This window comes from Maniola jurtina, chromosome 3, assembly GCF_905333055.1.
Source record: "Maniola jurtina chromosome 3, ilManJurt1.1, whole genome shotgun sequence".
NCBI lineage: Eukaryota > Metazoa > Arthropoda > Insecta > Lepidoptera > Nymphalidae > Maniola > Maniola jurtina.
The window spans coordinates 13,814,288-13,840,619 of NC_060031.1; the positions used below are offsets into that span (position 1 = coordinate 13,814,288).

Consider the following 26,332-nt stretch of genomic DNA (forward strand, 5'->3'; position numbering starts at 1 on the left):
TACTTTTAAGGTTGTCGAAAATATTGATTCTATTGTTCTATGCATAGATATATGTTCTGAGATTTATTTATTTGGCAATAGACTTCGAATACTTGAAATCCTAGGTGAGTCCATAGGCTATATCATAGGTAAATTCAGTATGGAGGCATATCCAAGATGGCGTTTAAGTCATTTAAATTCCAACAGAACGCAAACAAGTCGCGAGTTTATTAATAATGTAGCATTACGGTAATTTTAAAAGAATCACCATTACTATTTACTAGGTATGAAGTAAAAAGTAGCAACTAAGTGCGGTATACAATTAAAAGGGTCTAATAAAAAGGGATTGCTGGTCCGTAATGGCATTGTCGGGATGTGGCGGGCCGACTGGTCCAGATGTCCCAAGGCTGACGGGATTGTTGAAGTAGCTACCCTCCTAGGGTTGCCACTCTGGAAAATTCTCTTGCTTACATCACTACCACTTTTATTGCATTGACATAATTCGTTTGCACAGAAAATCGTAATCTTACGCCGATTAAAACCAAATTTACACCAATGAAATACAGACCTTAATATTGCTTGGCTACAGAGACCCGTGCTATCTCGCTCTTCATTCGCGCGTACAAAACATTGCGCACAGGTAACAACCAATAGCGGCCGGAAACGCACTATGATTAGTCGATATATTTGCACGCCATTCAAAAATAAGATTTCTGCACAGGTACATCGGCGTAACTTATAAAAGTGGTACTACCTGCTACATTTACTTCTATTAAATCACTATCACATGACGTTCAGACTCGACAGCGATAGAGAAAGCTATGCGTGCGTAAAAGCCAGCCACCAAGCAAGCGCCAAGTACCACCACGCAACACCACACAAAACCATTAGAACGCACTCGACGCACGTTTCGCTGCGATACCAGAGCATCCTCAGGAGATGTAGACCTTACAATGAACAATTGCAAAGTAAATTAAGTTTTTTTTAAGAAAATGAGTATTTGACATCCCTAATTTAGACAGTACTTGATGCGACTTAACATTCAATCTAGTGCCACCAGATTCCCGCAGAAGTGGTAGCGAGTAGGTAATATGGTTGCGGTGAAAAACAGGCTTTAGTTGCCAAGTCGCCACTACGAGTAACTGTCTCCGTCATATCCGTTCAGATGATGTATCTCTTTAATTATCTACTGTTTTCAATGAGTAATTGTGTTTTTAATCAAAGTGTACGTCACGGTGCATTTTGGATTTTAATTAGTGTCAATTTTTGGAATTTTTATTAAGTCTAACAAGAAATGTTAACAATCGAGTAGCTACGGGTAAATATTTATAAATTTGACTTTTTGTTGTTTTTAATTAATATTGATCCTTTAATCCGGATAATTCATTAAACTGAAAAAATCGTTAAATGAGTCTCAGAACGAGAATAATGTAGGGTTCCATAGCTATGCTAGTGGCTAAAACGTTTTTTTTCCAAAACTATTTAAGAAACTTCATAATGAAATTATATAACTATATAATGAGGCAGATGTTACTCGTTATTATTATCAACACTTTTTTCAACTCGCTGAAAAATACTGTTTTTTTTTTCATGACTGTGCTTGTTAACTTCACAGCTCTTCTAGTTTATTTTTGAATTGGTTGTGACACACGGACAGACGTACTGGACGACGTTCCTTATTTTACTACGGAACTCTAAAAATAATCAGTTCTAAGTTAAATGCATATCATTGTAACAAAAAGATCTTTAAGTATTTGGTAATGTTAAAGGATTCATCTATGAAACCTTATACGATTTTGGAATCTTACCCCGAGTGCGTAAGAGTGTGTAGTAAAAGTAAGTAATTACTTAAAACCTTGAAGCTATCGGTAAGTATAGAGGTTGTTCTAACTTAGTCACCAAGTATGAATAGCGCGGGAGTGCCTTACCAATCGTACACTGACCTTTATTAAAAAGGCTTGCCTCGTTGATAACGGATGCAAATTTGACTTTCTTGTGCAAAAATTGTTTTGAATGATAAAAAAGTGATTCAGAATTTTAAGCTGACCTAAAAAAAACAGTTTCATAATTTTTGTTTCCAATTTTTACCCCTACATCCAAAAAGAATCATTCTTGACTTACCTATAGGTAATTTAGTTAGTTCCTAAGTATTGGTTGTATTTAAAATTTATTGTTCTTGTTAGCACTATTGAACTCCACATATAATCTATATCCATATATATAATTTTATAAATGCGAAAGTTTGTCTGTCTGTTTGCTATAGTTTCAAGACCCACCCGTTTAACGTTCGCACGGGATTAAATAAAACTTAAATCCAAGCCAAGTGGCCGAAGTCGCGGACATCATCTGGGTAGTTGTGCATAAACTGAATTAAACTGACTAACAAGTGTAAATTAAAAATTTATAACACCCCCGACGATCCAAAGTATTTGAGTTTTCCAAAACATCATTTTCAAATAAATAATTATGTATTTAGGCAACGTCCATCTTGACAGCTTGACATTTGTCTATTGACATAATATTATGAACCTAACGGTTATCTAACCTTCTTTTCTACAAGAAAACTAGAAAAGAGCTGATTACTCTTAAACGGCTGAACCAATTTTTTTAGATTATAGCTAAGAACACTCTCGATCAAGCCACCTTTCAAACAAAAAAAACTAAATTAAAATCGGTTCATTCGTTTAGGCGCTACGATGCCACAGACAGATACACAGATACACAGATACACAGACACACAGATACACAGATACACAGATACACACGTCAAACTTATAACACCCCTCTTTTTGGGTCGGGGGTTAAAAATAGTGTCATACAATTTCTCAGTAAAGCTCTGATTTCCTGAGTAAATTTTAAAATTAGTAAAGTCTTGTAAAAACTTAAGTTTTGTAAACAATTCAATTCAAACACCAGTGGGGCAAAACTTAAGGTTCAGAAGTCAATTAACCTTTATCACGTAAAAGCCAAGCTGTCTGCTATCAAAAGCTATTTTAGCCAAGCGTCATTCAAGTCGGTTTTTGCTCGTCATAAATCTTTTTTCCCTACTAATTATCCCCAGACCGAATTTCAAAATTGAAAAGCTCTGGGAGGATCCTTTAAATGAAATAATGATAGGTTAAGGATAATATGAATTTTGTGCCGCAATTCGACTTTGGGATACAAAAGCTTGATATTTCAGAAGATCCCTTTATAGGAATTTTGTAATTACGCGCAATTTCAATTAGGTAGATGTTAATTTTTTTATTTTTATTTGTGCTAAATTCAAAACTTGCTCAGTAATAAGACTATAACCTAAACCTAAAACAGGTCGTTACTTTTTGGTGGTAAAACTTAACTTTGACGATAACCTTACTAGGTACCTTACTTACCTACCTTAACTGTTCGATATGCAACTGACCTTAGATACCTTACAACAGACCATTTAACTAATGTGTAACTTACTGATAACGAGAGCCTAGCCATAAAAATCAGTCTAACGCTCTGCTGTTATGGAATAACTCGACAAAATTATTACAGAAATCCGAAAAGTTAGAGGTACTTTAGGACTATTATCGCTTATTATATTAGTCCTTACATTAGTAATTAGAGTAATTATTTTATTTCGTATTTGCATCAGACGATAATTCGGTAAAGCCTTGGCTCTGACTTTGTTTACGATGACGTGATAGAATGTTGCTTATATAACAAAGAAATATTGTAATAAATGCAGTAGGTACCTAATGTGGTTAAAACTCTTGAACTCATTGCCTTGATGGTGAAAGGCATAGGAAGGAAGTGGATTCTAAGTCAAACTAAATATGAAGTTAAAATGCTTTTTTACGCAACTGTGCGTGGTGCGTGTGTTCTTCCTCGTGTTTATTTTATTTTATTTTATTTTTATTTATTTAGGACAGTAAACAATTAGGTACTAAAACTATGTAGTAAAACTATAACTTAAATCTATCAAACAATATTGGCAAATTTAATATAATCAATACATTTTGTTTTGCTTTGTATGTTTTTTCTGTATTAATTTTGTGGTGTTCAATAAATAGTATATTTCATTACAAGTGCGGAAAGGCTGTCATTGCAAAGAGTTCCGACAAATGTCTGCCCGAGCCGAGGCGTAGCTGAAGGCGAGGGTTGACAGTCGGAACGAGTTGCAATGACGGTTCCGCACGTGTACTGAACGACTATTTTTAATACAGTTGCGAAAAAATGAAGCAATTTAATAAAATAATAAAAACACAATAAACTCAACTAACTTAATTTAATTTAAAACAACTTTATTGTTAATAGATATAAAAAACTAGGGTCGAAATTACTCATTTTAGGCAACCAACAACTAAACTCGCAAAGAAAATTTCTGAAAAATGGCGCCAACCGTAGAATATAAGCAGAGTTTTTTTTTTCTTCACCCATTCTGGTAGGCAAAGGGAACTAAGCCCATACAGCCAAGTCTTCAGTAGAAGTTTTTTATTGATATGAAATGAAAATGAAATTTAATGAGATGAAATGAAATGAAACCTAACCAAACTCATTCAATTAAATTATTAAATCTGATATTGAAACAAATTAGTAGCTTCTTATTAGAAATACGCATTTGCATGAATCATAAAAACTTCTATGAATTTTTTTAGTAAAAACTTCATGGTTGGTTTTTCTTTTTAATATTTTGACAGTTGGGAAAGAAAAAGCACGAGTGCGGGAAAGGTAAAGAAAAAGCACGAGTATGTAATAGCCCACATCCCGAACGCTATACGTCCCTGCAATGCGCCACTTTTTGAGCAACTGTATTAAAAAGTATATTCATTCATTCTTCTACGCAAACGAAGTCGCGGTTTAAAGCTTCTCTGTAATAAATAAATAGGAAATTGGAACAATTATTCATGAATAAGCCCGTCTCTACGGCAACGATGGACGGACAACAAATTACGTCTGTATATATGTACGTCTGCATAATATAAATCATTAGCACAACAACAATCGCGTGGATAAACATTGTGTTTATTATACTGTGCCTAGATTATCTGAAGCCATTGTTACTGCATTAAATAAGATTACTGTTGGATATCAAGCTTTGTATGTTGTATTATGGTGTGGCATGGTGTATAGGTCAAAGTTATTATCTAATGTGTCGTTAATGACCGCGATGGGCTATCATGGTGTCTGTTTTAAAAGTTAAAACATTGTTGTACTTTTGTTTAGTTTTAAATGTTACACTTTTTTCGTGTTACATAATCGATACCTACTATACCTACCTCTATTGAGGTGCAATAAGTACCGATATTTGATTAACAAAATTGATACACTTAGCAGACAGACTGAATACCACTAATTCCCCATTGACAATCCCCAGGAAGTCTGTAAAAAAATGCTTTGTCTGAAAGTCAGCTGAAACTAAATGTTCAAATCATCGTTTCATAAATATGTAAGCGTAATATTGTAGAGTAGCTCTGCCACTTAGATTTTATGAGTCGCATATAACCTAGTTTTTCGTTTCGTTACACTTTTTAAGTGCAAGACGTACGTCATCGTGTGTTGAAAGCGAAAAAAGAGGAACCACTTTCATTGTTTTAACGTGGGAGTTCGGACCACATTGTTGCTGCCTCAACCTTGCGAAGAAATTTAATTAAACAGTTGTTTTCACAGGTGTCTGTTAAACTGAAAGAAGTATGCTTTTATTTTTGTTTTTAAAAGCTTTGCGCACGTCCTCGCCTACTTACGTGGATTTAGGTGTTTAATAACCATCAACTTTATTTTGCCAGGATAAAAAGTCTTTGTACTTCCATGGGATTTAAGGTTGCATGGCAAATGGAAATGCTCATTTGTCTTGACATGATTCCAAGAGAGTCCCAGTCTTTGCGGTATGGCAATAATGACAGAGGGATAAAAGTGTCCTACAAGCAAACACTTTCGGATTTCTGACAGGTGTTGATATTAATTAGTGATTTTCATTTTCGTCTGGGAGCGCTAATTATTTATTATTGCAGATTCGTAAAATCTCTAAAAAGACAAAATTATACGAATCAAACAACAGTTACTAATTCTGAAAATAACACTGCTAAAAGGCTAAAACCTGGTCCCTGGTTATAATAGCCGTTTTCAAACGTTAAAACAGACTTACTTTCACATGCATAAATTCGAGTGAAACAGTTGTAAACAAGTAACTGTAACAATTAATTCTACCCTCATTTTATAGATTATGATTCATTACCGCATGATCTACATACGAGTGCAGACAGGAAGTTGTAAACAATGGTGTGCCATGGGCCCTCTCAACCCTGACCCCTCGGTTAGCATGCGGCCGGCATCATTAGGTATTTATTTATAGCGGACCTAAATAAGCCTTTTAGGGCTTTTGTGTGTTCATTATGTCCATCCTTTGAATTGTTTAACGGTTTCTGACTCCGGAAGCTATTAATTATACTTATGTATTTGTAAACGATAGTAGGTATTAAGTCCACGTTCTGCTATATCCTATAATCCTGGCATTAACTAACATAATCTAAAATTTACTTACTCTAAAAGCTAAACTCATCTTTGACAGACAGTTTATTATACCTTTTAGGTGAAATAGCTGAATTGCATTAAAATATAAAACATTTATAACTTTTTAAACCTTAAGGGATCACCTTCAATAAAATTTTCAAAAATATGTTAACTATAGAAATTAGGTCCCAGTGTTGAGCCTCGAAAAACACCAGATTTTTTTAACAATGACTGAATGCGTAGGCTGAGTAGTAGTAGGTTTAAGACAATAATAGAATTTAATCCTACTAAATGACGCAAAACAAAATGGAAACCCTTGTAATACCTACCTACATGTTAGTCTACTGTATTAATCCGACATAGACCAAGCTTACCTAGTCACTTCATGTTATTTGAAATGAAAATAAAAAATAAATGAAGGCCTACTTTATTCCTTACAAACTTTATCGAAGCGTCACTTTTGCTTGTCTAGTGACTCTACTACAATATAGTTCGATTCTAAAGTGTTAAATGAACTTGAAAATAAAATAGCAATTAGCGAAGCAAAGGAAACTATAATAAGAATTCATTATAAACATTGACTACTTTAATCTACTAACTCCAAAGATAGATGAAACTACATCACAACTTTGTCTCTTATCACTTACAGTAATTGTCCAGTGTAACTGAAACACGCTTCAACAGATATCTATATTTAAATGAAAATCGAACAAGTTCCTCAGCTAATTACAATACCAAGTCCATACCTACGACACAATGTAATTATTTATTTCGGCGTTAATTTTATACTGGCCTTGAAAACTGTTAGTAAAGCAGTTAGCTTTAGATTTTCTTTTGTATTATTGTTAGTATCAAAAACAGAACCTCTATAAGGCTGGTTTTCTTCTCACGCCGATCGTTGTCGTTGAAAGGTCGGTGAAATGAATGATCAGATGGGAAGAAAATCAGCTTACCTACCTGGTCTGGGATTCTGCTTTCATCAGGCTTAGTAAAAAAGGCAGAGGCTATGCCTTTTTAAATTAGCCAGCTTTCTTTATTTAGGACAGCAACTGAATAAAGATGTTCTACACACAGTTTTTTAGCATAGAGGGCATTATATCGGTGACAGGCATGCTCATGAAAAGGCTTACCTGCGTGTAATGTAGTTAACAGAAATGGTTACTAATTATGATAGCTATATCTCTATATTTTGAGAAGGAGAGTACGGAGTGACCCTGTTTGAATATAGGACTTATTGATCCTACAATTGAAAATGTAGAGAATCTTAAGAATATATTCAAAAACAAACAAGATATTTTTCTCTTTGACAAACAATAGGTTCATTTATCTAAAACTTAGACACAGTCACGGTCTCACCAAAAATTTGGTCGTTCTTAACGAGTATATGTTGTACATTACAATGAGAACTCTAGAGGTACTTTGCGATAGTAATGTACAAGAATAACAAAATTATACAAAACTGTCATTGAGTAGTTTCAGTGTAATTAGACAGGTGGCTTCAAGGCTCGCGTTGAATTTGTTTCCACAACACAATACGCCTTTTGTTTTCTTGTTAGCAATGGTCCGCAGAGGAAGTAATTTAGCAGAATATTGGGCACGTAATGTGCTAAGGCTCTGTAAGGTCGGTGCTTTGTCAACGCTTCCAATTTTATATTAAGTAGTAGTTATTATTATCAAAGTTATCGTTTCCTGTGCCTATGATAAAAGTAAGAGGTTGTTTTGTGTGTGATATTTTTAATAACTTATAAATTGGTTTCCTCAAAACTATTCTTCTGAAATTAGTTGTGTCTGTTGTTTCATCTGCCCATATAACGCACGAGAGTATGTGTATGACATAAAACTGAAAATTTGAATCTTCCCTCTTTCAATTTAAATATGTAAGTACGAAACGGAGACATGCTAGGACGAAAAAGATGAACATAGGAAATTGTAACATAGTAATACCAGAAAGCCTACAGGCGCGGTAGTAGTAAATAACACTGAAGCGGTTGATGAAACCTCACTGGGCGTTTGGGACCGCGGGCTAAACGGTTATTACCTATCTTACCTACTAGTCATTTTGTATCGACCCTAATATTATCTTAATATCCACAATATAGAATTACACCTAAATTAATGTTAACCCGCACAAAAATTACTATGAAGATAATAATGATTTCAATATCTTCTATAAATATATTTCTATGAAGTAAATTAAATTATCTTTCCATAAACTGCTAATCATCTAAAGATTTGTTTAATAATCCTAATGATGTTGTTATTGACTTATTTCAGATATAGTTGATTTTTATTGACTTTGCTAAATTATAAGTTAATGGCTTTATGTTTATTAGTAGTATTTAGTGTATTATTGGTATTTAACCAACTGTTTCATACCTTGAATAATTAATTCTACTTTCATTATCACTTAAAACAATAAATTCTTTAAAACGAACAAAATATGCACCGGATTTGGCGGGCAAACGGGTTCTCACATCCGTTTCGCTTTACGCAGGTGCTTTTTATTACATCTAGATATACTGAACATCATCCTTCCGGGCTATTCGATAGCTAACAATTGCGAGTAATTTTTAACCCCCGACCCAAAAAGAGGGGTGTTATAAGTTTGACGTGTGTATCTGTGTATCTGTCTGTGGCACCGTAGCGCCTAAACTAATGAACCGATTTTAATTTAGTTTGTTTTGTTTGAAAGGTGGCTTGATCGAGAGTGTTCTTAGCTATAATCCAAGAAAATCGGTTCAGCCGTTTAAAAGTTATCAGCTATTTTCTAGTTTTCTTGTAGAAAAGAAGGTTAGATAACCGTTAGGTTCATAATATTATGTCAATAGACAAATGTCAAGATGGACGTTGCCTAAATACATAATTATTTATTTGAAAATGATGTTTTGGAAAACTCAAATACTTTGGATCGTCGGGGGTGTTATAAATTTTTAATTTACACTTGTATGTGAAGATATACAATTGTACAATTTTATTTCTTTTATTTGCACATGTTCTTTATTGTGTAAAATGTTAATATAACATTTGATTGACTGTTTAACACAAAACCCTTACGTTGTTTTATGTTGTGTGCACTTCACAAAAGTAATTATAATAATATATTGTCTAACTCTATTCCATATGCATTAAGTCCTGTTACCTTCCTTATTTCACCTACTTGACTAACAACAATCGAAAGATCTGCTTTATTGGTTTGGTTTAAAAGTTTCTTCCAAATGGCTGCCCTATATTTTTTATTCCCGTTCAACTTTTTACTGAGTATTCATGTTATTTTTGTTTTATCGTCTCACTCAACCGTATCTCTATATCAAGTAGCATCTCGGTTTCATTGATTACTATCTAAACATCGTGCGCTTAATTAAATTACTACCACAATAGCTTTAAACCTCCGTGTCATGTTCGATCTACTCAAAACTGAACTCACTAAAGAATCAAGACATCAGGCCCCGTGAGCGTACCTTGTACGAATGTCTTCCCTTAGGTAAAGGATGCTTAAACGTTATTATTTGGACAGAGGTGGTAGAATGAATGATGATAGGCCTAACTAAAGTCAAAATGAGTCATGAGCTACAGCACAGACTACGTCTTTGAGGACCTAGTCTAGTTATAGGGGCATTAGAGAAGCAATGCATGGACAACTTGAGCAGGTGAGCGCTGAACGGTCTCGTATACGGCAATAAAAGGAAAAATGTAGTAGGTACCTATGTACGTTTTGAAGCGACTAACTTATGACTGCTACACAACAGTTTAATCTGCAATTACGGACTCTACTGCAAATCCCTAGGTATTATTTTCAATCAACTGTCATTATGAACTACTCTTAATATAATATAAATGACTATGACATTGCCGCTCTAACTTTAAAATGAATCTCTCAACTTCTCAAAACTATCGCCGATACCGGCCCGTGGCCTGCGCGGTACACCTGTTGTCTATAAAAAATGGCAATCGTAAACTATTTTAAACTTTGAGACAATACTCATAAGTGAGGTTTTTCAGTAATTCAAGGGGTTAAGATAGCCTTAGGCCCGGACGCGGCACGCGTGCTCCGAGCTTAAAGGAGAGTTGCTCCTTCTGACGGAGGGGAGGTGATATACGCTACCTCACCGTCTGCTAAAGTACCAGATCACTCGGTCCAAAATATATATTTTACAATTTTCTATGAAGATTTGACAAGTTTATTAATCAAAATAGCTAGCTTAGTATTTGAAGCACTGAACGATGTAATAATCAATGCGATAAATAATTGACTATCATAGCATAGGGAGAATTTTGATAAAAGTCTAAACGGTGGAATTTAAAATCCGGGATTAGTCTAGTCTAACGGAGAAGCTCAACAGAGAAGATAATAAAAGTACATGTTGAATTGTAAACCTCAAATCGAAAATCGAAAGTCTTTTGAAAACAATTTGAAATGAATGGGTATAGTAGTTAAAGAACTTAAGGCACTCAAAGGTTTTGTATCCCGGAAAATAAAATAGTTCTTACGGGATTTTTAAAATCCTAAATTCATGCGGATTAAGTCGTGAACATCTTCTGATCTAATATACAGTATGCTAAAGATAGTAATGGTGTTTGTTTTAGTGCTGTGGCGGTAGACTTTTTGGTTGAACGAAAGCGCAATGTCACCTCTCCTAGGCGTGTTAGATATGCTCGATGGTTGGAGCCACAGGGGAATGCCTCCTATAGTCATTAACTTTTGGAGATTGGTGGCATCACAATGATATATGTTTGGGATGTGCCGGATGCTTATGTAATGACTGCGGTGAAGCTATTATTGTGAATACGAAATGTTTTACATTTTTTGTTTTGTAACCTTCCTTGCGTTCGCTTGGCGCGCGATGGCTGGAGAAATTAGGGTTTGTAGGAATGAGGTAGATTGTAGAAATTATCAATACAGTGTGGCTTATTCTGTTGCACACAGTAGGTAAATTGACATGTCTGACTAATGCTCTTCTTTTCCGCAGGGACCATTGTGAAAAGTATAGCTCTATATGTCTATACCTGCCATTTTATTTAGTTTAGTTTAGAGACTGTGTACAACAGAATCAGCCATTTGTTTATACAATAGTTTTTTAATAGCCTTATAACCAAAAATGCACCTAATTACGTACCATACCGTCCTTTTTTAGAGTAGGAAAAACTAATTACTAAAAAAATAGCTTGTATAAAATGGTGACTGGTTTGAACTTTAAAAAATATTGGGTTCTATAACGCAGAATATTTACTAACCTAAGCGTATTATCTAAAATATAGATTTTATCAATATTATACAAACTCGCGTGCCTTCGCGTATTTTCTCGCCAGTGCGTTTTGTTCCGGCCTCACTGTCCTCAAACCACACTACAGACTTTAACTTAGTTTCAATACTTTTTATCTTGGTATCGTCCCATATATCATTCCATAAGTCATTTAAAAACGGATAAGTTAACCAGTATAGGCAATATCAATGATATGTAGTTGACAAACTCTTGTTCTTTTAAATAAATTGATGGTTTTCGGTTGAACCTATTAAGCACAGTTTACCAACTTAATGCGGCTGTTTATGTAATATAAAATCTCAAAAAAAAAACTAAGCTGATTTAAGGTATCCGCTAGTATTAGAGAAAACACGAAAGAATTTGGTGGGTTTATCCCAAACGACGTGTTTGCCTTTTCAAGTTTTTCCACACAAAATGGAGAAGCGACTTTTTGTCGAGGTGTTATTGTTTTACATGAGTCGCATGTGTGATATAGTTGTTAGGGCCACAACACTCTCATCGTCTAACGACTGACGAGTAATATCTGCTGGAGCGAGGGTAATTTTAGGTCATTCCCATCCATCGGTGTCGGGAAGCGGCCTTGCCTCCGACGCACACACACGCGTGCAAACGAAACTTTCTTTTCGTATTTCTTCTTCTACGTTTTAGATATAAAATATGTTAAGACTTGCACAGCTACTACTCTATTTACTGTTTCTATGATAACGATTAGTCAGTTAGGTACGCGCTGGATTCCACAATTTTCAACAATGAAACAATATGGTATGATTATTTTTTCTCTATAAAGGTACGCTCTACGGAGTTTGATCCTGTATATAAAATAAATTTTCATATAATAACAAGCAACTAATTCACTCATATGTTCCTTAGAATTGCCAAGCTATGTGAAAGGTAACCTGTCTACATCGAAAACTGTAGTACATATTATATCGTTTCACAGTTCTAAGGGCTTTGAGAAGCTTTGATTATAGAACTTCTTGATGGTTTTTCTCGGTAGGTAGAACATTTCTAACCAGTGGTACTGAGGTACATTAACTTAGACTGTACAAAAGCTCTTTGTAAAAGTTTATTCGAAATTATACAGAAATACCTTTTTCAAAGCCAGGCTTACATAGGGTTAACACATAGGTCAGCATTCATCAAGTGCTTTATAATTTAGTTTAATGTTATGAAAAAGTGGCGCTATAAGAGGAACTGAAATAGTTCTGCGAATCGGGTGCGCTGAATTCGGTTTGTTTTGTCTACCGTTGCTATATTACGTAACACTAATGTGCTTCAAAAATCAAAACCTTTATCTTGACATTATATAATACATATAACCTGCGTTACTACTTATTGTGTTCAACTATTACAGACAATGAGTAGGCATGATTGATTACGTTGTCTTGCATGTTTATTTTTGCTTTACGAATTAGTTCATCAAACCCTTTCCTACAAAAACAATTTATTATTATTTTTCTTGACTATTTATTATTATTTTGACCATCAGACTAATCCAGCAAACATACTTTCCTATTATTTATAGATTAGTATATAATAAGGTATACCTTTCCTTTGATTGTTTTCTTCGATTTTTTTACTTTTGGCGTGTTTATATAATTTTTTACGTATGTTACCTTCCTTTCTTCTTTTTGTCTTGTCCCTCTGTTATTATATTTTCCTCTAGTTACATATTTTGCGGCCTTTGTCATTATTTTATAGCTATTCTGATTTCGCAACCAATATATGTATTCTCTATATTTCCGATTCTGCTATTTGGTGTAAAGCTGTAAACTATAAATGGGGTCACCAAGAGAAATATGAGTATTTACCGCTTGTGCTTGCGCAGAATGTAAACACATCTGCTGGCAGCGAGCCAGTTGTATCCGTAAGTGAGCCGCAACTGAATCTGGAGCGAGAATCAAAATATCAGATAAAATCATGCTGCCATAAAAAGCACCAATTACTGCAGTTAGAAGCTCGAGTTGCTTTGCGTTTAGACGTCACATTGTGGCTTTCTGTTGCACTTGTACAGAATCTCTAAACTAAATTGATTTGTTTTAATATAGTGCTTTCCTTTCCTGCAGAGACCATAACGAAAGGGATAGCAATACATTCAGATCTGTTACTTTCAATAAGTTTTGAGATTATGAAAACAGAATTAGCCACAGCCACAATATCTTAATAAAATAATTGTGATCAAAGAAGCTTACATTGTGGTATTCAAATATTTGTCACAAACGTTATTCTTAACAGAAATGTAGGTACACAAATTAATCAAATGTTTATAAATAAGTGATTACCTTACAATAGTTCGTATTTTATCTCGGGGCAGCCAAAATATCCCATGATTACCATTGTCATTCAAATTCTGAATAATTGAATACACTTTGAGAAGTATTTTTAAATATATTTCAGATCTCTGTGATAAGGCGCACGTGGCAAGATGTTTTCGTATAACATAGCCACCTATAGATCTTCCAACGTGTCTGATGCCAACACGTTTCAAACAGTAAAATATTGATCTCGATAACCGTACTTTTCAAATGTCAGTTGACAGACTGAGAAAATATTGCGAGTCCATTTGTAGGCGTTATAATAACATTCTGGTCGCTCGCAGTTTAATGTCCATTGTTCAATGAAACTACAGTACTTGTATGGCCATTGACCATTTGTTCGAAAGAAATTGGGTAGGACATCATGAAAATTTCAGCTTTCTAACGTCTTCCAGACCGAAGCTATGACGGTTCGAAAATACGATGAAACGCTTCCAGAAAAGGTAGGTAGTGCCCTGTCATTTAGTTTGGCTCGTCGATAGCGATACAATTTGATCTGAAGATAGCCATGTTGGATGCCGACTTAAGTTAGAGTTGGAGGTTGGCATGTCTGTAGGCGATAAATTTTGGGACCAGTCCTATTTCCGAGTCCACATTATTCTAATTACGCCATGTTGATCACCGGCAGGGCGGAGCGACATTAAATCTCCTCCAAATCGATTATAGCTCCAAGTCGCTAGCCTAGAGCCCTCGTTTTGTCTCTGTCTAATGGCGATCTTCCTCTCTTTTTTGGGCACAATTTTGAACGGTTCATTGTACCTTGTGGGCCATTAGGACTAGCTTTGCCCGCGGCTTCAATCGCGCGGGCCCATAAAGGAAGATTTAAAAGCCGATGTTCTCGGAATATTTAACAACAATTAATATACCTATAGAATACTGATGCATGGAAACATATAGCTTGTAAGAAAAAAGGAACTAGTGGCGATGAATTTCTTTCACTATAATAATTTCCATTTTTATCCAAATAAAAATAGTTTTGCCGCACATTGAAAAATAGACGCACGATCTTGTAATTTTACGTAAAGCTCTACGAAATTTTGCATATTATAAGTATTTTGGAGTACTTACAAATAAAGACGAAAAATATAAGGCAAAATTCCAGTAGGTACGTAGTTCAAAGGATTAAATAAGCGCCATTGACTGTGTCTTTATGTTAGAATCATAACTCCAAAGACACTCAACGAGTATTCTAAATTAGAGTTGTGTGTTTCATCAATATAGAATGAGCGGAAAAGGAAGGCATTAGTCAAGTCACAAAAAAGGAATGCCTTTCCCTATTCATAGACAAAGTATATTACTTAAAAGAGAGTATAAATAACTGAAAATATACAAAATAACGTTCAGCAGAATTATTCCTGCAGGGCGATTCAGAACACTTCGATAACATAACGAATCGATTCGATTCGGTATCGATCACGAATCGAACAAATTTTATCGTGCAATTCAGAACGTTCGAGAAAAGGATTCGATTCGATTTCGATTACGATACCGTTTTCGATAAGAAACATTGCGATTACATGTGCATTTATAAAGTATGTTATGTAACCAAAATTTTACTTGTTTTTAAATTCAAATTAAACATTAAAAAATAACTTTTATTCATCTTGAAGGTAATTTAAGTCATTACTTAAAATGATAGCTTATTAAATTATTGATTTCGAGAGAAAAACATCGAAATGTACTAGTGAAGTTTTATTAAAGCTATCCTCGTAAATACAACACAAATGTCAAACATCAATTACGTCTGTCAATCAATGGCAAGTTTGGTTTTTTTTTTATTAACTGGTTTTACGGCTCTGGGTTCTAGCCCTTTTAAGCTCGGTATTGTGATTCTTGTCCGCTGGTTTTAGGGTTTTGTACCCGAAGGGCACCAACGGGACCCTATTACTAAGACTCCGTTGTCCGTCTGTCTGTCAGCGGGCTGTATCTTGTGAAGCGTAATAGGTAGAGAGTTGAAATTTTCACAAAATGTGTATTTCTTGCCGCTATGACAACAAATAATATTAAATTTCAAAGTTTCAAAACTGTTGTTTCTTGTACGATGGTACGAAACTAGGTGAACAAAAAGATATCGAATGCCCTATAGCTTTCGAGAAGTAAACATCAAAAATTATCGGACGTTCGACAAATATTATTCGGTTAGGTTGTTGTGAATAGCGTTTGATAGTCGTAATCGAACGATATCTACGTCTGTTCGATTCGGTTTCGGATTCGACAATTTCACTGTCGATTCGGTTATTCTGAATTGAAAATACATTTTATCGAACGACAACTTGCCGAATCGATCGACAATTATGTTATCGAAGGGTTCTGAATCGGCCTGCTGATCTCCCAATAGGTACACTTTGACGCAGTAGATAGAGCGCTTATTGGCTTCCGTATTACTATTCAGTTGGTTGTTTAAGTAGTTTATATTATTGCCTATTGTCACGCCAAAATTGGTTTGACTGCTACCTATTCATATAATTGAATAGTTCGGGCAGTTCAAAGTCGGCGATGTGTCATCCAATAAATCCCTGTTTATGAATTAGCTAGCTGATATCCGCGACTTTGTCCACGTGGATTTAGGTTTTAAAAATCCCGTGAGAACCCGATAAAAAATAGCCTATGTCACTCTCCAGGTCTTTAACTATACCCATGCAAAAAATCACGTCGATCGGCTGCGACGTTGCGACGTGATTGAAGGACAAACCGACAAGTCTATGAACCAACCAACAAACACTTTCGCATTTATAACATCAAAGTTGATTTATGAATGTGAAGACTCATTGCATATTAACTTACTACCTAATATCTTACACATACCTACTCACTCATAGGTATGCAAATCTGCTGGTTACGAAAATGCTGAATCATACATTGGTACAATATCAATGGTTGCGGTTAGCTGAATTTATGGTGCTTTTACTGTAATTCTGCATTTTAACAACAGGGAGCGAGTATTAGGACGTGGGCCAGTCAATAAGTGGTCTGATTGATACTTAGACTAGAATTATTACTTCGCAAATAAATGTAATAAGTAATATTATTTTAATGAGAAGATTGTATTCATTACTGTGTTATTGTAATATTGCATGCCGTAAGGTAGAATTTGGCAGAACCTAAGTATTAAGATCTGTAAACTAACCCTAATGGGCAATAAAGATACATAAGCTGGACAGAATATAATGAAATTATGAGCAATCGTTCCGACAAATGATTGTTTTAATAATCTTCGCTCTGGTAACCACAGTACATCTGGCAGTACATCCGAAGAGAACATCCTGTGTTCTACAACTTAGGCTTTATACTAAGGTCTTAAAGAGCAGATTACAATCTGGCATTGCAGGTTCACACCTGGACGAGCATTTCGGTTAAGGTTATGTGAGAGGTGCATAACAACGAAATGTATAAAAGTGAAACAATCATGCGTCTGCACATTTACAGCATTTACGAATGTCGGATGTGTGGCGAAAGTGAATTTTAATTTATAATCACTAGTATCCAAAAGGTTCTACCAACATGATTTAGCTTATATTTTCCAAGTTTAGTTTAACTTGATTAATCGTTTTTGGATCTATCTTTAACAGTAATGAAAGTTTTAACAGGATTGAAAGTTCTAAAGTGAACCTATAGGATTTCGCGAATAGATGCCGTAGACTTAATTCACCTGGGTTAATTTTTCACCTACTTAGGTGAATTAGGTAGGTATACTGATTTGAATATCCTTTAGCACGCGAATGTAAAACAAACAATAAGTCGTCAGAAGTGCTTAACCAACGCCAAAAAAATTAAGAAATAAGTTTGGAAAACTATTTCAAAGCTTCAAGCCTTCATTGCCTCAATAGCAAAACGGTCAAGGAGCGTACTGAAATCTGAAAGATCGAAGGGTCCAACTCCACCCGCCTAGTAGGAACAGTCAAGTTAAACATGGTCTCTTTGAAAGAAATTGGTCCATTATTATAACCTATAAGTTCAAGAGCGCCTTTTCACCTAAAAGTTTAAAAACCAAAAAGCGCACAAATGTAGATGTTGTTAATATTACTTTCAAGAGTGACTACAATGCTATCTCCCTCTTTCCAGCCTGTTCGAGCAGGAGATCATGAGCTATGTGCCGGCGACGGGATGCGCAACTGCTGAACCCTCGCCCGTGGCGTCACCCGCCGCAACCAGGAGTACCAGGGCTCCAGCGCCACAGAGAAGAGATTTTGAAGCCAAATTGAGAGCGTTCTACCGGAAGCTCGAGAGCAAGGGTTATGGACAAGGGCCGGGAAAACTAAAGTAAGTAATTCCGTAATCATTTTGCTCCATGTTTTAACAGGATCGCCTTTCCACAAAGCCGTAAAGCCGCGTAGCAAATCATGAAGCTTTTAGATAGGTAAACTTGATTCTATCTCGAACGCCGTCATGTTCGAACTGATACAGACAACAGATAAGTACAAATGTATTTGCTGAATTTTTGGTACCTTTCCGAATTTATATTAGGAGTCTGTACAAAAGTTGACATTCCGTCAAAATTCTTCTTTTTCCAAACATGTAGACGAAATCAGAAGTTTGGATAGTTTCAATTAACGTTGTTTTAGGCATGTACTCGTACACTTGTAGGTATGTCGATAGCATAGTTTTCGTTACTTTTTCCGGTAACCATTGGTGCTACGCCAGAAAAATCTCAAAGCCTAACTTAATAGAAGAATGAGGGAAATAGAATTGCGGATTACACCGCGAATTTTTTCTACTGAATTCTGTGACCTGTGGAAATTGTATAAAGCCGCGCCTTCTGAAGATTCTGTGGGAAAAATCGTACAATTTTTTTTAAAGAATATTAGCCATGCTAATGATGACTAATGCTCCCCTTTCCCCTCCAATTAAGCGTAAAGCTTGTGCCAGGGGTGGGTATGACAATAGTGCAACGGGTGGGGTTTGAACCGCCGACCTTTCGGAATTCAGTCCGCTCTTCAACCGTTGGGCTATTCAGGCTTTATCTAAACGTTTCATTAAAAAACTTACAGATTACACATACGCCGAGACCATCTGCTAGAAGACGCGTTCAGGCGAATAATGTCGTGCAGTAAAAAGGAGCTTCAGAAGGGCAAGCTCTGCGTGCTGTGGGACGGCGAGGAGGGCTTGGACTACGGCGGGCCCAGCAGAGAATTCTTCTTCCTTCTGTCGCGGGAGCTGTTCAACCCCTACTATGGACTGTTCGAATATTCCGCAAACGACACGTATACGGTTCATGTGTCGCCGATGTCTGCGTTCGTTGACAACCATCACGAGTGGTAAGTGACTTTGAGTTTTGAAATCACTTAATTTTAAGACCGGCCAAGAATCCATACTTAGTATTATAAATGAAGTGTGTCTGTCTGTCTGCTAGCTTTTCACGGCCCAATACTGACCGATTTTGATGAAATGTGGTACAGACTACAGAGGTAGCTTGCATCCTGGAAATTGACTAAGGCATTTTTTATCCTGGTATATCAAACAGTTCCCACGGGATTTTTAAGAAACCTAAATCCACGCGGATAAAGTCGCGGGCATCATCTAGTTCTCCATAATTTACATAAGGATCTACCTATTGAACCCTTCCTACGGGATTTCAAATTCTATTGTATGGTACGGGAATACTCAAAGGCGTAGAGGCATATGAGTCACTTTGGTAAAACGGTTAAGAAAGAATCGATTTTTTCCTAAAATTGAGCCGAAACATTGCAAGAAAAATGCGACGCAAAGCCATCATTTGGTGGACAAAATAACGATTCTTTTCTGCATTTTAATTAGGTGTTGATCAAATGACACCTAAGATTTGTTAACCAATAAAATCTGATACTTAAACACTTATAAATAAATCTGTCACTAAAAAGTTTAATATATTGTGTCTTAAAACAATATTTGCAATCCGGCCTGGATTGTTATGTGGCGAATTAATTACTGCTATTATCGATAATGGCGAATAATCGATGTACTCGTAACAATCGCGATTATCTCTCGAACTGCAAACGATTGTAACACTGACGAACAGTTAAAGATTCTTCATCGTTAACTAGATTTCCTATCGTAATGTAAATACGTAAATGTATAGGTAAATTGTAAGAGTTCTAAATATCCCTATCGAAAAGTGTTTTTAGCTAGTTTTTTTAAATAGTTTTTTTTCCTAAGCTAAACCAATATTTAAGAAAAGCACATAAGTAGATAGATAGAGAAAGAGAGAGACTTCGGTTCGAACTGCCAAGACGCTGGATTCGCAGACAGCGCAAGACCGTGGCGTGTGGAAGTCCCTACAAGAGAGCTGTGCCCAGTAAAAGATGATTATAACTATCGTAATGAGTCATATTCTATTTCGGCCCGATTAAAGCCTGGTAGATTAAAAGTTGCAAAAGATAATAAAATGTGTGTTAGTCAGTCAAGGCGTATTTATCATCCCGAAGCCCTGCAAAGTGATATCTCTTTATCACGCGATTCCTGTCACGAACTTATGATAAGGAAGATTACGCTATTGTTGTACGATTTTTTACTGCCACACTATAAATATTTATGTTACTACCAAGTACCACCATACCTACCTTAAACAAAAAATCTTAATACATAGTGCACTAGGGCTTAAGTACTGTTCAAGAAACTAGATAGGTGGTAAAAAATATTCAATAAGTACACGTATATTATAGTCACATTATGGGCGCTTAAGAAACTTCAAGACTGTTTGTAGACTCTATTACTCGTACATAAAAGTTAACCGAACGTAATGTTATGTCAATTTGTATGACGAATCCCACGTCAAGGATGATTTATGGTAGACCGTGCCGCAGCGTATTGTGCAGACGATCCATGGATTGCAATTTTGTATGAAGAAACGTTACACGGACGAGGCTCGGTAAACTCGGACATGGCACGGTCTGATGTGACCCCATACGTGGTAACGTCTGATCCCTAACCGACATGAGGACTGATTCGGGACTATCAGAAATTCACCTTAATATATTGGGGTCTGAATAATCAAAAGCAGATTTTTGACCTTTGACTAAGAAAAAGCACGCTTACAATTTACCATTTTTTGATTTGACTAAGGCCTCTAGAAAAACACTTAAGGATTGCCTAGGCAAACCTAAGTATGTTTGTGTTTCTGTTTCTTGCTGTATCACTATATGTATTGATTTAGTCATGCTAATTTCTGCAAGTTTTTAGTAAGAGTATAGCCACAGTTCACGACAGTTAGGGAACTTCGAACAAAACTTCGAGTCTTCGACGTCACTGGCAGGCGTCAAATGTTCGGACTACATTTGACGCTATGAATCGCCAATGAATCGCATATTTTTCTTTGACTTCACGTCACCCATAGCCTAAAATATGGCATATCTTCCATTCAGGATCAAACCAAGAGTTCCCTCACTTTAGTTCACTCGGGTATAGGTACAAAACTTGCAAAAGTTGACATGCTACGCTGACAGTGGCGTGCACAGGGTTTAAAGCCGGGGTAAGCATTAAGGTATGAACTTATTTTCTTGTTAAGTGTTGATTTTCTTGTTTGTGTTTCTTAAGTGTTGATTTATTACAACTAGGGTAGGCAGTACTTTTATACCTCTATGAGCTGCACGCCATTGTACGCTGAGTGTGTTTACATAGCAAAAAGCTGACTTCTGCAAGAAAACGCGGAAGATATTTGGCAGCGCGCACGTGGACACGTGGCCTAAAGTATAGATAGCAACATTGTTACGGTACAAGTGTTTAACGGTTCAGCAATGATTAAATAATAAAGTGCACATAAAAAGCAATTTGACGCACCGAAAGAGATAACAAAAGAGAACAATATAAACACATTCAGTCACCGGTGCCGGGTGACTAGACCTATTGATAAAAGGTCTTTTTATATTTATTTACGCACTCCTGAGTGTTTTCAACTTTTGTGCCGTTTATAATTCAGGTCAAATCGTCACGAAAATAAAATGAATATGTCGTATCAAATCCATAAAATATGTCGCCTCCAAAATTAATTTTAAAAGTAGTTACAACTATGGATGCAAATCTTGAATATGTAAATAAACATGTATGTAAAACTTTGTGAGCGTACAATAACGTAATGTCGTAAAAACATGTAGGTATGTCTTATGTTTTTATATTATTGTGTATTTTAAATAGTATTTTATTTTACCTTTTTTAATATGGAATTTGTATGTACTTACAAGTTTAATATTTTTTTAAAACCTACTTCCCTAGTTTTTAGTCTTTTTCTTATTCACAATTTTAGAGAGCGTCAAGTGAGGTGGTAATAATTATATTTTTGTATGTATGTCACATTTCCAGTGCTTATCTACTTCAATAATTGCAGTACTAAGTTACGAATAGTATAAAAGTTAATTTCCCGTCCTTTCCTTATGATATAAATAATAATTTGATGCACAGGACGTTTAGATATTGGAATATCGGTTTTTATTAATCGGATTTTCCAGAGTTGTAATGTATGATATGTCGGTTGTCGTAATATCGTACCGTATCGTCTCAAATCGTCGAGTGATATAAAAGCGCCCCGCTTTCAATCACAAACAAACGGGTCATTGTACTTTTTTTAATCAATTATGGTGCGTTTTAATTGTCATTCACAAAGCAGGGACTTCCGTTGATTGTTTTACGAGTAGGTACACCGCTGTTCAGTCATAGGCCAAGTATTTTTATTGCAAGATAATAATTTAATATTTTGGTTTTGCCGTGCCGTGCAGGAATGGCTGCAACTCGGCAGAACCTCACTCTGAACGCGTATGCTCAAATATTTATTCCTTACACCTAAGTAAAATAATGTGATTAAATTTTAATTCAGTTAGTCACTCAATATCAATTTTTTTTTAATTTATAGACTAGCGCTTGGCTGCAATCAGACCTGCTAGCAAGTGATGATGCAGCCTAAGTTGGAGCATCTACAAGTTGCCTATTCACACTTGCCTTGAATATCACTATCTTAGAGTTTAAACTAAGTATGTATTGTGAGTGATATCTATTATAAAATATGTAACTGTCCGACAGCTCAACTTACGTGCTATGGTCGGAGTATGCCCGACTAATTTAAAACCCGTCCAAGGTCCTTTTTAATGGGCCTCAGTCTCTTCAGCACGAGCTGAAGCGCACTGAAAAAGAACCCCGGACGGGACGGGTTTGAATTGAAACTAATCGGGCATGTTCCAACTAACTCGTGAGATTCAGCCGTCAGTTTATAAAATAGATGTTATTATCTTACCTGTTTAACTGTGGACCCATCTAAACCTTAAAATTGCTGATGTCGATGAAGTATACACCTATTCTTAGATTATTATTTACTAGAGGATGCCCGCGACTTCGTCCGCTTGAATTTAGGTTTTTATCCTGTGGGAACTGTTTGATTTTCCGGGATAAAAAGTTGCCTATGTCAATCATACGTAGGTACGCAAGCTACTTCGATACCTTTTCGGTACCTTTATCGGTTAAGCGGATGGATCTTTAGGAATCGCGTGGGAACTCTTTGATTTTCCGGGATAAAAAGTCTTCCCCGGGATGCAAACTAACTCTGTACTTACTTACCTTTATTCAAAATCGGTTACTGTTGGACCGTAAAAAGCTAGTAGACAGACAGACACACAGACGCACCTTCGCATTTATAATATTAGTATGGATTACTTTAAAAAATATTCCTCTTAGGTACCTACTCATTTGATCGTAAAACATCTAATCCACGGTTCCAAATACAGCGGAGGTTTTTATGAAATGTCTCGAAAATCTCACGTTACATCCGCTATCGGGTTACAAACAGAATAACTACGCACCTACTGGTTCAAAGTCACAGGTGCTTCTAGTTTTTGCGTCCATTGGACACCTCGTCAGTAGTCTGCGACTGTCACGGTTGAAGAACACGTAAAAACATTGAAAGGCAACTCAATCGCTTATAATGTCAGTCATACACAATTTTGAGGTTTAAATTAAAGAATAGAATAGAATAGATTTTTATTCAAACAGACTTTTAAAAGTGCTTTTGAATCGTCAAATAATTTACCACTGGTTCGGAATGCCGTTCCTACCGAGAAGAACCAGCAAGAAACTCGGCGGTTGCTCTTTTCATATGCTATATTATTATATGCTTATTGTATAGGCTTTTAATGAGTAGGTGCGGTATCAGTTATTACTACTACGAGCTGTAGATAGATAGAGCTAGGAACTAGGCAGTTCCTATTAGGTAGGTACTTCAGAGCATCCGAGCTTCTGGGCGAATCAATCTTAGCGCATAGTGTCCTTCTTTTAGCAGCTCAAAGCTTTTCAGTATGATCATATTTTGTTGTTCATTATTATACGGATAGAATAGATACATCTGAGCGGAAGTGAGTATTGGCCTAAGTTAGGCTATTATTGACTAGGAGATACCTATTCACTCTTGTTTAAAACAATAGGTTTCAAGATATCCCGATTTTAAGTGTCAGGGGTCTTTGAAAACGGTTTAATGCGTATAGAATGTAGATGTAGATTTTTTAGTATGTAGCTATCTGGCTAATGAAACATCATCATCGGCAACGCATGAATGTCCACTGCTGGGCATAGGTCTCTTGTAGGGATTTCCACACGCCGTGGTCTTCGGCCTGTCTACCTAGTAGGGGGAGGGGGGTCTACCAACAATGTCTTTCTGTTCGAGATAACCATTCCAGCATCTTATGACGTATACCAACTCGTAATATAACGAATTTGTCTTTTCCAGGTTCAGGTTTTCGGGGCGCGTGCTAGGGCTGGCGCTCGTTCACGGCTACCTATTGGAGGCGTGGTTCACGCGCGCGCTGTACCGCGCCCTGTTGCGTCTGCCGCCCGCCTTGGAAGATGTTGACGCGTTGGACGCACAGTTCGCCGCGTCACTACGGTGGCTTCAGGTAAGGTTTTAGATGATTTACGATATTAAATTTTACATACCTACAGGATGTTATTAGAACGCTTGCAAAAAATGAAGATAGGTGATAGTACTGATGATTACTCATAACATACCACAAAAAATGTATAAAAAATCCTGTATTGTTAAAAGATTGCAATGTTTTGCAAATAAAACGTCTGACTGATGCTAAAGGTCAATAAACGTTGCGTAGATAGGGGTTGCGGGTAAATACCGCGTAGGCGGGGCATTGACCCCGTTTTGCACGCTATACGTGTTTTGAAAATATAGGTATATAAGGCAATCAGTTATTGGTATTGGATTGTGTTTAGATAATACAATACGCTTAGTTTCTGCTAGCATTCTAATTACACCGTATAATTGTCGTGTAATCATTTAGTATACATACTGAATATAACGTTTATAACACGGGCTCATGTGTTGCTACAGTCGGCGCGCTGCGTGTCGTCGCTGGAGCTGACGTTCGCGGTGTCGGAGCGGCTCGCGGACGGCCGCGTGCTGGAGCGCGAGCTGAAGACGGGCGGCCGCGACGTGCCCGTCACCGAGCGCAACAAGAAGGAGTACCTCGAGAAGCTCGTGCGCTGGCGCGTGGAGCGCGGCGTGGCGGAGCAGAGCGAGTGGCTCGTGCGAGGCTTCCACGAGGTGCGTATCGTAATTCGTCTCCACATACTGACACTAGATGGCGCTACCGCTATCTTCAATCACTCGCTGCGGAATCTAAATCGCGCGAACGAAGTTTTCCCTAGAACGCTGATTATATAATTACTGACTATTAGAAACTACTTATTTATTTCAATTGTAACATATGTTATGGAAAAGCGGGACCGCCTGCCACAAGTACTGGTAGTTATACTAGTCACTTACTGGGATGGTCCCAATTTCTATGTTCTATGTGAAATTGTTTTACTGAAATAAATATTTTTGTATTTTTGTTTTGTATAATATAAAAATATCAGCTAGGACCAACACTAGCTCGGAGGACCGTAACAATCTTCATATTGTTACGGTCGAGCCTACAACACAGCTCCTGTACAACCTCATGAACACATTTTTCGCTTGATTTGTCTTACAACTATCTGAAACGTGTGTTTGTTCCATCAGGTGGTTGACCCGAGACTGGTGGGAGCATTCGACGCTCGCGAGCTGGAGCTCGTGATAGCGGGCGCGCCGGAACTAGACGTGGCGGACTGGCGGAACAACACCGAGTACAGGGGAGGTTACCATGACGCGCACCCCGTTATACTGTGCTTCTGGCAGGCTATCGACAGGTGAGGATATCGACTGGTGTACATACATATAGGGATATAGGGAAGCATAGCGGGTGCGCCTGGCGGAACAACTGCAAATGTTCATGGGCGGCGGTAATCACTTAACATCAGGTGACCCGTCTGCTCGTTTGCTCGCTATTTTCATTAAAAAAAGATATCACCACCCAGTCTGAC

The 26,332-nt window shown here is 36.7% G+C and overlaps 1 protein-coding gene and 1 long non-coding RNA gene across 9 annotated transcripts in view; one reads left to right on the top strand and one right to left on the bottom strand.

The window, feature by feature from the left end:
- The window catches only part of LOC123881104 (E3 ubiquitin-protein ligase HECW2), a 128,351-nt gene that overhangs the window by 97,232 nt on the left and 4,787 nt on the right, over positions 1–26,332 (top strand). For all 8 annotated transcript variants that reach the window (XM_045929676.1, XM_045929677.1, XM_045929678.1 and 5 more), the window contains 5 exons: positions 18,092–18,289; positions 19,018–19,284; positions 24,708–24,873; positions 25,320–25,532; positions 25,992–26,158. In XM_045929676.1, coding sequence (XP_045785632.1) covers positions 18,092–18,289; positions 19,018–19,284; positions 24,708–24,873; positions 25,320–25,532; positions 25,992–26,158 — 1,011 coding nt within the window. The remainder of the gene's footprint in view (positions 1–18,091; positions 18,290–19,017; positions 19,285–24,707; positions 24,874–25,319; positions 25,533–25,991; positions 26,159–26,332) is intronic.
- On the bottom strand, positions 1,562–25,137 carry LOC123881111. Its single transcript, XR_006799416.1, has 3 exons — positions 24,914–25,137; positions 16,814–16,823; positions 1,562–1,573 (listed from the first exon to the last, which is right to left on the bottom strand). It is a non-coding gene; the product is annotated as an uncharacterized LOC123881111 (long non-coding RNA).